The sequence below is a fragment of the Glandiceps talaboti genome, chromosome 12, assembly GCF_964340395.1.
Source record: "Glandiceps talaboti chromosome 12, keGlaTala1.1, whole genome shotgun sequence".
NCBI classification, from domain to species: domain Eukaryota; kingdom Metazoa; phylum Hemichordata; class Enteropneusta; family Spengelidae; genus Glandiceps; species Glandiceps talaboti.
In genome coordinates, this window is record NC_135560.1 from 8,186,066 (window position 1) to 8,198,409 (window position 12,344).

Below are 12,344 nucleotides of genomic sequence, written 5' to 3' on the forward strand. Positions count from 1 at the left end.
ATGTTGAATGATATGACTCACTGTACACCATATGTAAAGGATAAAATACTGGATGAAATGGCCAGGTGAGATCTTGACTAAATATATTCCTTAGTTTGCGTTTGTTGTGATTTATATGTGAATCTTATCTTAACAATAGCTCATTTGAATAAGGTCAGGGGGTTTTATCAGGTTTAATCCGGTTCAGTCCAGTCTAGTCTGATCTTACTAATGCAAATGGTTTCCTCCAATCACGGTTTGCCATTTTTAACTTGTCAAAACCAGTTTAATCTGGATTTTTGTGATATTGTTCAGTACCATAAACTTGTACGTCTGGGCAATGAGATTGAATTTTAGCTTTCACGGGTGATGTCTTGTGAAATGTCGCTGGCTGATAGATTCAGTCTAGTAAATTCCAGTATTGGTCTCCTCTGGACAATTTTCTGAACAACCACAATAATATCGATTGCAGTATTTATACACTTGATATTTCATACCCAATATATTTACTGACAAAATAATCTTACCATATTACTTTATTTGTGTTACAGGAGGGGTTTGTTTACATCAGAGGAGCTGGAAGACTTCAACAAACTACTCCATCGTCTGAGTAGGAGTACTAGTCTATTTGTCCAACCACATGTACTGGACGACAGTTATATGATGAACATGGAAGAATTTCATGACCATTTTATCAAATATTGCATCCAAAATTACCTACCAAATGTTCTCTATTTTTATCTAGACTTTTATAAGTAAGTACCTGTATTAAATTATGTACCTAACACAAAGCTGCTGCAGTGAAAGAAATATTTTCATCAGACAAGTGTTAAAGTGGAACACTACAGCAGAAAATAGAGATGTAAATTTTAGATTCTGGAGAGTCATTTAATGATTTTACATCACTTACGATTGCCGAGAAATACTAAGTTGAAACTTGTCCCTCATTGATTTTTCAGTGGAGGTTCTTGCCATGGAAGTCATCAGATATATGCGAAAGCGAAACATAATTATTCATGAGAGTTTTATTTGTAGGTAATAAGCACTTAGGAGCAGGCTATATGTTAGATATGATTGTATGTCTGCTGACTCCCATGAGACATTGCTTGTTCTTGGCACAGACCTCCACTAAACAATGAATGAGGAATAAGTTTCAACTCAGTGTTTCTAAGTAATCATGTGTACTGTATGTGACCTAAAATCATCACACGAATCTCCAGAACTTACAATTTTCAATAATGCCTTTATTTCCTGTAATAGTGTTTTAGTACCACATATTATGATGCATGGCCTTTTATTTTTAAGATAAAACCAGTCAAATAAATGTTCTTGAACTTTTAGTCAAACTGATGATTGTATCTTCTATGTTGGGCATCCTGGTGACCTTCATATTGTTTCTGTTTATAGACTTGCAGTTTGTGATCAGGAACTACAGGCTGTTGCCAGCATTGACAGAGACTCTAGCTGGTTTGAAATGTTACTTTTCTTCAGATACACTGGATTAAAATACAATGGTGAGTTTACAAGTTGTGTGATATATATAAATATAAATGAAAATTCATCTGTGCTGGTAAACCTAGTATCGAAATAAACTTTTGTTTGAACACAAACTTGAAAATTGTACCTGAAATTTTCGATTACACACTTCTCTCTGTGTCAACAGATGACCCACTGTTCATAACACATTGAACAGAAATGGAGGGCGTTACAAACTTCCAGGCACCTATGACCCCTTATTAGGCTCACGTGTCTGTAAGATCACATGTTCTGAATAGCATGTCAATCTGTTGGCAAAGACCAAAGTGCAGTTGAAAATTTCAGATACAATTTTCAAGTTTGCATTTGTAAAAAAAGTTTAAATCATTATTATATACCAATGTGTATAATCCCACGAATGTTAGTATTATGTCATGAGTATAATTCATGTATGGACTGCAGTGAGTCTTGCTGTCTCCGAATCATACAGAGTTGATGGAGGTTAACAGATGTGTACAGCTATGCTCTAACACCACACACAAAATCAGCGTCGATTGTCAACATATTGATAAAGTTAAATATAAATTAAAGTATTGTACTCTCAGGAGATGAATCACTTGGCATGTCAGAGTCATGCTGCCCTTCAGTGTATGTAACGTAAAGTGTGTATTGATTAGTGAATATAGTTATTAGGAAGAAGTCATTCTTTATAGCAGAAAAAAAGTTGCTGATGTAACAGGTGTTTGACGTACAGGAATGCCCACAATAACTAAACACATGTCAAGTGCAGTAGGGCTTCTTTACAAGATTACAAAGTTGAGTAAGTTTATTACCAAGGTGCTATTTTATCACCAAAAATCATTTGTACATTGATAAGGGTGTTCACTAAAGGTAGAAATAAGTCTGCCTGGACTGTTCCTTTGATTTACAGATTTCTGATGGATTACTTTACTGTATTTACAGATCCAAGTGTAATGTTTCAAGCTAGTCTAGCTAATATTAGATTCATTCTAAAAGTCACTCAACCCACTGTTACCTGTTTGTTAGAGGCAAACAAACCAATTGCTGCCATGGCAACACTTATCTATGCACCAGGAACTCTGTATGAGGTATGATAGGTCTATTTCTGTTTTTTTGAAGTTAATTAGATTCTTTTAAGAACAATTGATGTCTTAATGGAAGTCCCAAATGATCATGAACAAGTGCTTAAAAATTAGGATATTTTATAGTTGTTCATATTTATTGGAAAATGATACAGGTATTATAAAATCATCACAAAAGTACAGCAAAAATATTGTGTCATCAAATGTTTTTTCTTGATAATTAAATTTAACCCCACGATATATTTGTATGTCATTTTTAATATATGATCTTAAAAAAGCGAAGATACAGAAATATTTTTTGTGATACCACATATTCTGACACCATGTGTACACAGTTGATCGGTCTATCTTGAGCTGAAAAATAATAATAATAATGATATTTATTTTGCCAGAAGCAAAAAACAAAACAAAAATTTACATATCAAAGGAGAAAAAGTAACAACATAAACATATTGATAATAAACAGATAAATAGTAATTACATAGTCAGGATTGTGAGTCAAATGAAAAAACATAGTGAATATTTTATAATTTAAAATATTGTTCTATTAGGTAACGTTGGCAACAGAGAATGAGGAAGAGAGACTATGGAAAGTAGATCCAGAATTATTGAAGCAGTCACTGCAAACGTATTCCAAACTACAGTCCGCATTGTTTCCTATCCAGACTGCAGATGGCGTCACTCCACAAGATATAACTATGTATCAATTACTGAAGGTAAGTACTGCCTCTTTCATGTTAGTGTTCACTGACTTTGATACAATCATGCAAAAACCAATGAGAAACTGCACTACAATGAAACATACTGTACTGTATTAAGATAGCAAGATTGCAATTTCTTGCTACAGCTTGTCTATATAATGAAATAAACCGATTAACCCCTTCAATACTGAAAACATTCCCGCCAAAATTGTTTGGACAAAATTCTTGTTTTATGTAAGTTTTTGGCATATATCAACTTCATTTTAGACTAGAATTAAAGAAATATTACTTCCTAATAAAGTAATATTATTGTAATTATGAAAATATTCATATAAATTGGGTCCCCATATTATTTAAAACTTGTCTCTAGTCATGAAAGGGTTAAACATACTGCAACAAGATGCAGCAATGCAGGCACCAATGGTTTGATGTCTACATTTTTTGCAATTTTTTGAGTTACAAACAGACTTTGTTTGTTCTGTAGTGACAGTTGTACAGATGTTGTGAGCAAATATATTATTTTTATCAGTATGCTGCTATGACAGTATAAAAATGTATTATTTTCAAGTTCAACAAAACTGAAATGATGTATAGATATTGCAAGGATTACAAATTCTATTTTATTTCCAGGGTAATACTTCCTTTGACCCGTCAAAACTATTCAGATGGCAGTCAACGAACAACCTAGCAACTCAGGGAAGTGGTATGTTAAAATATATGTGTTATTTTGAAAGGATAAAAGTCCAACCATTACTAAGTTACTGTAAACCTAGATATTTTCACTACTAGAAAATTTTGCATGTTTGGAATCTTCAGCTAGTTCTCAAAGTCTAATTTTTACTAATTACAGACTGGTACATTGTGTTCATGTACAAAAACGCATGTTAGTCACTACATATTTTTGTGTTTTTGTCGTCCAGCGAAACGAGCGAAAATAAGTCTTTAATGAAAATTTCCAGGTTTATAGTATTGTGTATGTCTCATGGGAGTCAGCAGACATACAATCATATCTAATATGTAGCCTGCTCCTAATTTTTTGTCTATGATTGTCAAGTCCTTGCCTGCCATATAGTTTGATATACTGTCAATTATAAAATGTATATTGCCACACATTTTCTGTAGATGAAGTTTCATAAAGTTTTGTTTTTATGTGAAAATTGTCCATGGTTTGTACATTTTCAGCACAACTCTCGTAAATTTAGCAAAAAGAAAATGACTGAACAAAGAGAACAAAATGGACAAACCAAAACAAATTTAGTAAGCATAAAGACTTGAATGTAAAAACTGGATATGTTAATAAAAGAAGACCCGAACACAAGCCATAATGTAGTCTTTTGCTTGAGATTGTGAAAGCAGATGGAAAACTTACATAATGATAGTCATGTATTATGCAACTTTTTAACCACAACAGTCACGTTCAAAAAGGTGGGGAGGGGGAAGAGGTTGAGCAGAAGAGCTGTATTGATACACATCCTGCAATACTAATTAGCTAGGCCTGAATTGAAAAGTGCTCCTGTAGGTTGCTTTCTCAATATCACATGAAGACAAACCAGGATGTAGGAATGACACATTTTGTTATCCTATTTCTAGATGATTTCATGGAAATACCTCATTTTTCCCGACCTGACCTAGCCAACAAATATGGACATAAAGAAATACTGAGGTATACTTATTATCTCAGACAAGGAAGACCCTCATTTGCATTTCTTACATTCATCAAGAGTCTTGGAGATGGTGATTCAGCTCTCGTTAGAAAAAGGTAAAGTGAAGCCATCATTTTAAGTGTGCTTTAAGAGAAAAAGTACTCTTATTCTGCTCATTTATTTGTCAAATGTATATTGCAAATGTTTTAGCTTTTCATTAATTTTCAAAAGAGTGTCACAAGAGAGCATCTGACATGAAGAAAACTGAGGGCTAAAATCACTTGATAGTAGATAAAGTAGTCAACAAAATGCAAATGGATGGTAAAATAACTGTACAGATTCCTAAAAATGACGTGATGTGAAACAAAGTTGGCAGAATATTTTGACTGATTAAAAGTGCAACCAACTTTCGCTGTAAAATACTGAGAAAGTGTCATTTTTAAAGGGGGCTATAGTACTATTTTAGCCATCAATTCTGGTCCAAGAGTTGCTTCCAAACAGCACTCCTAGAGGCCAAACTGTATAATCTTTTGTTTTTTTTGAAACCAGCATATGACATATTGAAATTCTAGTATATAGTTAGCATATTTATTCACTATTGGTGCAAATCTTTATTCCAGAATAAAACAAGCATATATCAAATCTTACATGATTGCTGTCAGAAACTTTAAGACCACATCAATCAGTGCTGCGTGTGTTGTCTTCGTGGAGATGCTTGGACAAGATAGTTTGGTCATGAGAGTGGCTATTCAAGCCTCTAATATTATATTTACACATGAGAGGCAATTCGTCATGATGGACCAATACACAGACAAGAACAATAAAGAGAAGAAAGTAAAGGATGTTGAGGAAGATATAAGTATGTTTTTGTTCTCTACATTCCAATATGGTGTTTATCACAATTGAACTGAGAGAGAGAGAGAGAGAGAGAGAGAGAGAGAGAGAGAGAGAGAGAGACAGACAGACAGACAGACAGACAGACAGACAGACAGACAGACAGACAGACAGACAGACAGACAGAGACAGAAACAGACAGAGAGAGGGAGAGAGAGGGGGAGGGAGAGAGACAGAGGGGAGGGAGGGAGGGAGGGAGAGAGAGAGCGAGAGAGACAGACAGACAGAGACAGACATACAGGGAGTGAGAGGGGGAGGGAGAGAGATACAGAGAGAGGGGGAGGGAGGAGGAGAGGGAGAGAGAGAGAGAGAGAGAGAGAGAGAGAGAGAGAGAGAGAGAGAGAGAGAGAGAGAGAGAGAGAGAGAGAGAGAGAGAGAGGTATGTATATATATGTATTGCTGCAATGCAGAATTACTAAAGCAATGAACTATTCATCTTAACTACTCATCTTCACTAACTGTACACTATAGTCTCAGTGTATACAGTAACACTTAGGTTCTCTGCACTTTGTTCACAGTTTCTGATTTTCTATCAATTCTGAGGCATAGAAGAACAAGTGCAGAAAAAATCCTTAGACATTTAGAAGATGCAATTTCTGCTAATGTAAAGAAAAGTGACGAGGAAAGGTATGTGCTAATGATAGATCACTAAATCCTGGTTGCTATCTGCTCCAAAGTATTATCTGCACATCACTTAAATAGATAATGCTCAAAAAAACTATATAGTTATTAGCCCCAATGGGCAATGCCCAAAAGGGGCCATAGATATGACCCAGATCTGTGCATTGATGTGTCTGTTTGTGGACAGCTCTAGCTCAGCTATTCTAACTATTTGACCATCCTCACTCCAACAGAAAAACACAAAGTTACAGAAATAATATCATCCTATAATTACATATATACCACTATATACCAGAGAATACTTGCACTGGTGTAAGTGCATACTAGTGTTATTTCACGGCAATGCAATACCGAAAACAATATTGCATACCTGCATGCAAGTGATATGCAAATGGGGACACAATCATTCGCTCCACATGAAATCACTTGATTGCGCTGTATGATTTTTATGGAATTTGCCATTTCAGATAAACACAGAACCCCATGCCACAAGAGTGACAGTGTGGGTACTCCTGGGTATTTGCACTCGTGCTTGTAGTGTTTTCTGCTGCACTTTCATGAGCGTAGCTGGTGAAAGTATGCACGCAGGGAACACTGCAAACACTTGTGCAAATACCCCAAGTACACCACACTTGCACTCACATATCATGGAGTTCTGTCATATCATTCATTCACTTAAAACAATGCAAACCACTGTATTCACTACAAACTATACAACCACAGATATTGTCAAATTATTCGACCACAGAAATCATAATACTGTTTAAAATTTTTGTATTTCAGTACCAGCTTTGAAGCCAATCAGCAGTGGTCCCTAGCCATTCTATTTTGTCATTTACATAAATTAGCATACAGTAGTGTCTTCCTTGAAGAATGTGCTCGGGCTGACCAATGGTTGAGATTTCTCTGTTTTGCACAGAATTACCAATACCCTCAACAGCAGGTAATACATACAACTTTTTGCATGTATTTGGGTTTTGGGTGTAGATGTTACTATTCAGCAAAAAGTCTTGCTAGATAAGTCAGCAATGTAATTAGATGTTATTCCCCAATATTTTTCTTCATTCAGAGTAGGAAAATACGAGTGACTCAAGTCACTGTGAGTCAAAGACAAATCATGACAAAACCCATAGATAACAAGTGTTTCCCAGCTGAATGAAGAAAAATATTGGAGAATAATATAATTATACCTGCATAAGCAGAATATACTGTATATGAAATATCAGGAAAAATAGCAACTGTTTTGACATTTTGACTCAAACTTTGAGCATTACAGAACGAATGACATAGATGTATGTTTTGGTGACATAGAGTGATCGGGTGTGGAGATCCCATATTTTGTGTTCAAATGTGTTCAACTTGGCTTGTGTGTTTAATACAACATAGACAGTGGAGAAGAAACCACTGTCTATGGTTACAATGAGTGATGTTAATATGCTGGTACAGGTTTTGGTATAACTGGTACGGGTTTGGTATAACTGGTACAGGTTTTGGTATAACTGGTACAGGTTTGGGTATAACTGGTACAGGTTTTGGTATTACTGGTACAGGTTTTGGTATAACTGGTACAGGTTTTGGTATTACAGGTACAGGTTTTGGTATTACAGGTACAGGTTTTGGTATTATTGGTACAGGTTTTGGTATTACAGGTACAGGTTTTGGTATTACTGGTAGTTATAGTAAGCCTGTTTAATGAGTACAGGAATTTGGGGGTAAATGTCTGCTATCTTGTCTAAGGTAATGCCACCAATAGAGAGTAATTATCTGCTAAAAATGCAAACGATTATTCATTCTGTCCCATTGTTCAAACTTCAAACTTATGTTCAGTACAGTTTGTCAGTTGGTTGTCTTAATTTGAGGAGAACTTATAATACTAAATTGTTCTGACTATTGTAGGTATTAGAACTAATAAGACAATTCCATAGTCCAAATCTACGTGATCACCTCCACCATGCTGTAGAAAACCTACAGTACACTGGCAGTGGTAAGGCAGCTGAACCCAAAGATACCAAGCAAGCGAAACGTTCACAGGATCTAAGAATGCAATACCTCAAAAGAGTTGGCATCTCTAAAGGAGCAGGTAAGCAGTCTACAAATTCATTATAGCCCCCAACTGTGCAATTATTTTTGCATGAAGAGTTGCCTCATTTTGATATAATCTCGAGTTGCTCATATTTCTGTGTATTATGTCTGAAGTGTGCCATGTATATTGTATAGGCCCCATATTGGATTAAACTTTGGTGTAGAAAAAGTTTGGTTGGCAGAGCTATACTAGGATGAAGGTCCTTCTGAACAAAAGAGTAATCTTGTGTAGTCCCTATAGTTACAATCTTAAAGGGGAACACCAGTCCAGGAAATAAAGGTATTTTGATAAGCTTTAGGTTCTGGAAAATCACTTCATGATTTCACAACACATAACGTGTGCGTGATTGCCAAGAAATACCTAATTGAATCTCTTGTTCATGTCTGTTGTTCTGACACTGGTCCATTGTTGCATCATGGGACTTAGCAGATATGCATCTATACTAGATAAGCAATACATATTCATGGCTATTTATCTGGCAGGTAATGAATATTCATTATTTATCTAATATATGTGCATGTCTGCTTAGCCCAATGAGGCCAGTGTAGACAACTGCTACAACAGTGAAGGCGAAAAAGAGTTTCAATTTAGAGTTTCTTGAGTTTATGAATGTATCTTTATTTCCTGTACTGGAGTGGTGTTCCCCTTTAAAGACAATAGTAGTCCCAAGACCTTGGGATTCAAAGACTGGGGTTTTAACCAACTCATTACCGATAGAACGGTTTATCAAAGTAAAATAAAAATGATAATAGTAATTCGATTCTTTGTTTGAAATTACTTTTTGTTTTGATGTTTAGTTGGTAGCAGTACAGATAGTGACAAAGAAGGAGAAAGTCACGGTAAGATGGAAGAATCAACTGTAACTTCATCAGATACAGGAATGGATGTACCCCCAGCAGGTAAGATACACAATATATAAGTGTATTGGAAGCGCTTGTGCGTGCACAGACACACACATGCACACATGCATGCACTCACACATGCACATGTGGGTTTTTTAAAGAAGAAAAATATTAAAAATTTAAAAATTTAAAATAAATACCTTACCCATTTCTCTCATCCCTAGTACCACATTAATGCTTTCCCATAAGTGACAAAATATTTTATCAGAGTATTGTTATTTGTGTTGTTCGTTTATTCTTTAGTGAGGTTATTCTTTATTTTACAGACATTGATGTTGGACACATACCAAGTGATTTGTTTGGTGTTATATTTGTATGTGAGAATACAAGTCAGCCATGGAGACACATGTTAGCTCACTGTGTGGCACTGAGAAGACCTATCCTAGCAGTCCTGGCTGCCTGTTTTACAGTAGGTCAAAAACTCATCATACTTTATCCTAAGTACCCCACATTTCTATAATGGTTTCATCCATCCTACATAAAACAATGGAAGTGAGTTCAAATGTACTGACCAGGGAATATTGGCTTGCCTTTGTTTTGGTTGAGAGATCAAGATGTGTGAAGTTATATATATATATATAGTTATAGTTATATATAGTTGAAGACAAAAATTGTTCAAGAATTCTAAATGTATGAAATGTCTTACAAAATATTCTACTTCTATCTTCATAGGAAGCGTCAATGTTAGAATGTCTGTGTGTCTGGTCTTTGATGATGATGGATGATGACTGTATCGCCATGGTAACACACAATATGGCATCAGTACAGTGGCATAGATGGAGTCTTGAAGACGTGTCAGTCATTATCGATGTTGCCATGGAGAAGAAATATTACTCACTACTTATCAAGGCTTTCACTGTGTTTGATCCCGTAAGTAACACTCAAAATGTTGATATAGGATTTTGGTCAATTGTAATATGAAGTTTGATTTCTAGATTTCACAACCCCTAATTGGTTGTGGTTTTTGCCGGACTACAAGACTAGTTCAGTTTTAGTAGTATTTTCATTATTTCTCTGACTGTAAAGAAGTAGAGTTCTGGCTCCAAGTTGAACTAACAAATTAACTTTAAACAGTAAAACAATGAGCCATATTTCATTTATGAGAAAGACAAAAGATTGCATAGTTTGACCACTAGGAGTGCTGTTTGTAAGCAGTCCGTGATGGTTGAGTACTACAGCCTCATTTGAAAAAAACAATCATAATTTCCCAGTGTATCATGGCAAATGTCGATGGCATTCTAAACCAGTCAAAAAATTCTGCTAAAGCTCTATTTTGGATCAAGTCATTCTCAGGATCTCAAGGAATTATTGCTGACATGTTGTGACCACACATACAAGTTTAGTTGCACCGTTTGCCTAGAAAAGGAGTATCTTTGATTGTGGATAATGAAATGAAACCCTGGTGACAATCATATTGGTATTATAGCATGTGCCTTTGGTTGTCTTTGAATCCTTTCAATAAAATACAGTAAAACTCAAAGTGTTTATGGAAGATATGCAGCTCTATTTGACATTACTCATTCAATGCTGAATGAGAATTTGGTGATTGGATAGTCATATTTTCAGCATTATGTACTTGTAAATATGTTAGTAGATGACAATATTTGTTTTCTCCTGTCAGGACTGTGCCCTGCTTGGCTTTTTCAGATTTGTGAAGTCTTTTCTTGTACGTCATGATGGCAAAGCTTGTAAGATTCACTTGAGACAGTTTCAAGATGCGATGTTACAGGTATGTATCATGCACACATTAATATACCCTCATCATGATCATGAGGTGATAAAGTACTGTGCATTTGTTGTTTTCCCATTCTGTTGTTGATCAGAATCTGTAAAAAACAGTAACAAACCATGCTGAAAGAGTTCATCTTTCTATCTCATGGCCACACCAGATAACTATTCACACTATGGAAACAGGAAACAAAGTACACAATGACTCCCTAGATTAGTGAACATTTGCAAACAATGCCGACAGACAACCATTGAAATTGTGAAGCTGGCATTTTCAGACTTAGTGCCTTATTGTATAATTTTGTACTCCTTCCATAGAAATATATCGAGAATAAGGCATTAGATAAAACAAAATGGAATAGTTTTGGAAAGAGCAAAAAAAAGTCTAAAATTTCACCATAATTTTACAGACTGTAAAACCTTATTTCTTAGCTAGAATTACGTCTAGTTTGGTGGTGGAACTCTGAGATGCTACCAAAAATATCACAAATTATTAAAGACCACGTTATGTTAAAAAGAGATCTATATTTAAAACAGAGATCATAAAAGTTGAGAAATGTTGACATTTAAAGAGCTTGTTTTATTAACAACAAATTTCGGAATGTGTCTTTGTTTATCCGTAGTGTCGAAGAAATTTGAGAAGTCGACAAATTGCTAAGATTGGTCACCTAGACTGGTATGAATCCATAGCAAGTAAACTGACCTGTACTCTACTACACAACTGTACTACTAGGTATGATATGAACCAATTCTTATCTGCCTTGACCGAGAGGAATGTTACAAGATTGTACTCAAAGACAGGTGGGTTCGGTTCTTCTCCTTTGTGATTGCATTGCATTCAAAGGGTAGATTTAAGTTATCATTCTCATCAGCAAGAGCACAAATGTTGAGTTGAACAAACACTTTTTTAAAAGTATTTGTTGGAGAGCTAGACCTTGTTGACCAATCTGATGAAAATGATAAATTCTTCAGATCTTTCTGGAGTCGTAAATATCCAAAGTCATTTTGAAATCAAAGATTCCTCAAAACAAAACACAAAAATAGGTCGTCTGAAATTTAATGATAATCTTTATTCGTCCAAATAAATTCGGAAATTTGTTGAATGGTCGCCACAAGAGCAGCACCCGAGTGCCCTAGTGTTGAAGACACATAATTTATCCTATAAAAGAAACACATGTATGTATGTTCTTTGTCATTTTGAATTCTGAGATATA

General features: G+C 35.2%; 2 protein-coding genes across 2 annotated transcripts in view; both read left to right on the plus strand.

The window, feature by feature from the left end:
- Positions 1-11,676, plus strand: LOC144443681 (spatacsin-like). Its single transcript, XM_078133222.1, has 16 exons — positions 1-65; positions 531-734; positions 1,387-1,493; positions 2,419-2,564; positions 3,110-3,274; positions 3,890-3,962; positions 4,850-5,018; positions 5,523-5,761; positions 6,315-6,423; positions 7,201-7,360; positions 8,314-8,497; positions 9,298-9,399; positions 9,669-9,811; positions 10,075-10,272; positions 11,024-11,131; positions 11,563-11,676. Exons 1-16 carry the CDS (start codon positions 1-3, stop codon positions 11,674-11,676), a joined length of 2,286 nt encoding a protein of 761 aa, XP_077989348.1.
- The window catches only part of LOC144443682 (spatacsin-like), a 25,950-nt gene continuing 23,811 nt past the window's right edge, over positions 10,206-12,344 (plus strand). The window contains exons 1-3 of the mRNA XM_078133223.1: positions 10,206-10,272; positions 11,024-11,131; positions 11,754-11,953. Of these exons, the coding sequence (XP_077989349.1) occupies positions 11,905-11,953 (49 nt within the window). The 5' untranslated portion in view covers positions 10,206-10,272; positions 11,024-11,131; positions 11,754-11,904. The remainder of the gene's footprint in view (positions 10,273-11,023; positions 11,132-11,753; positions 11,954-12,344) is intronic.

Bases quoted from the DNA above. Each gene is read 5' to 3' on its own strand.
- LOC144443681 (XM_078133222.1), top strand. From the start codon at position 1: ATGTTGAATGATATGACTCACTGTACACCATATGTAAAGGATAAAATA. The intron at 66-530 runs GTGAGATCTTGA...TTTGTGTTACAG, and splicing joins ATACTGGATGAAATGGCCAG to GAGGGGTTTGTTTACATCAG. The intron at 10,273-11,023 runs GTAAGTAACACT...TTCTCCTGTCAG, and splicing joins CTTTCACTGTGTTTGATCCC to GACTGTGCCCTGCTTGGCTT.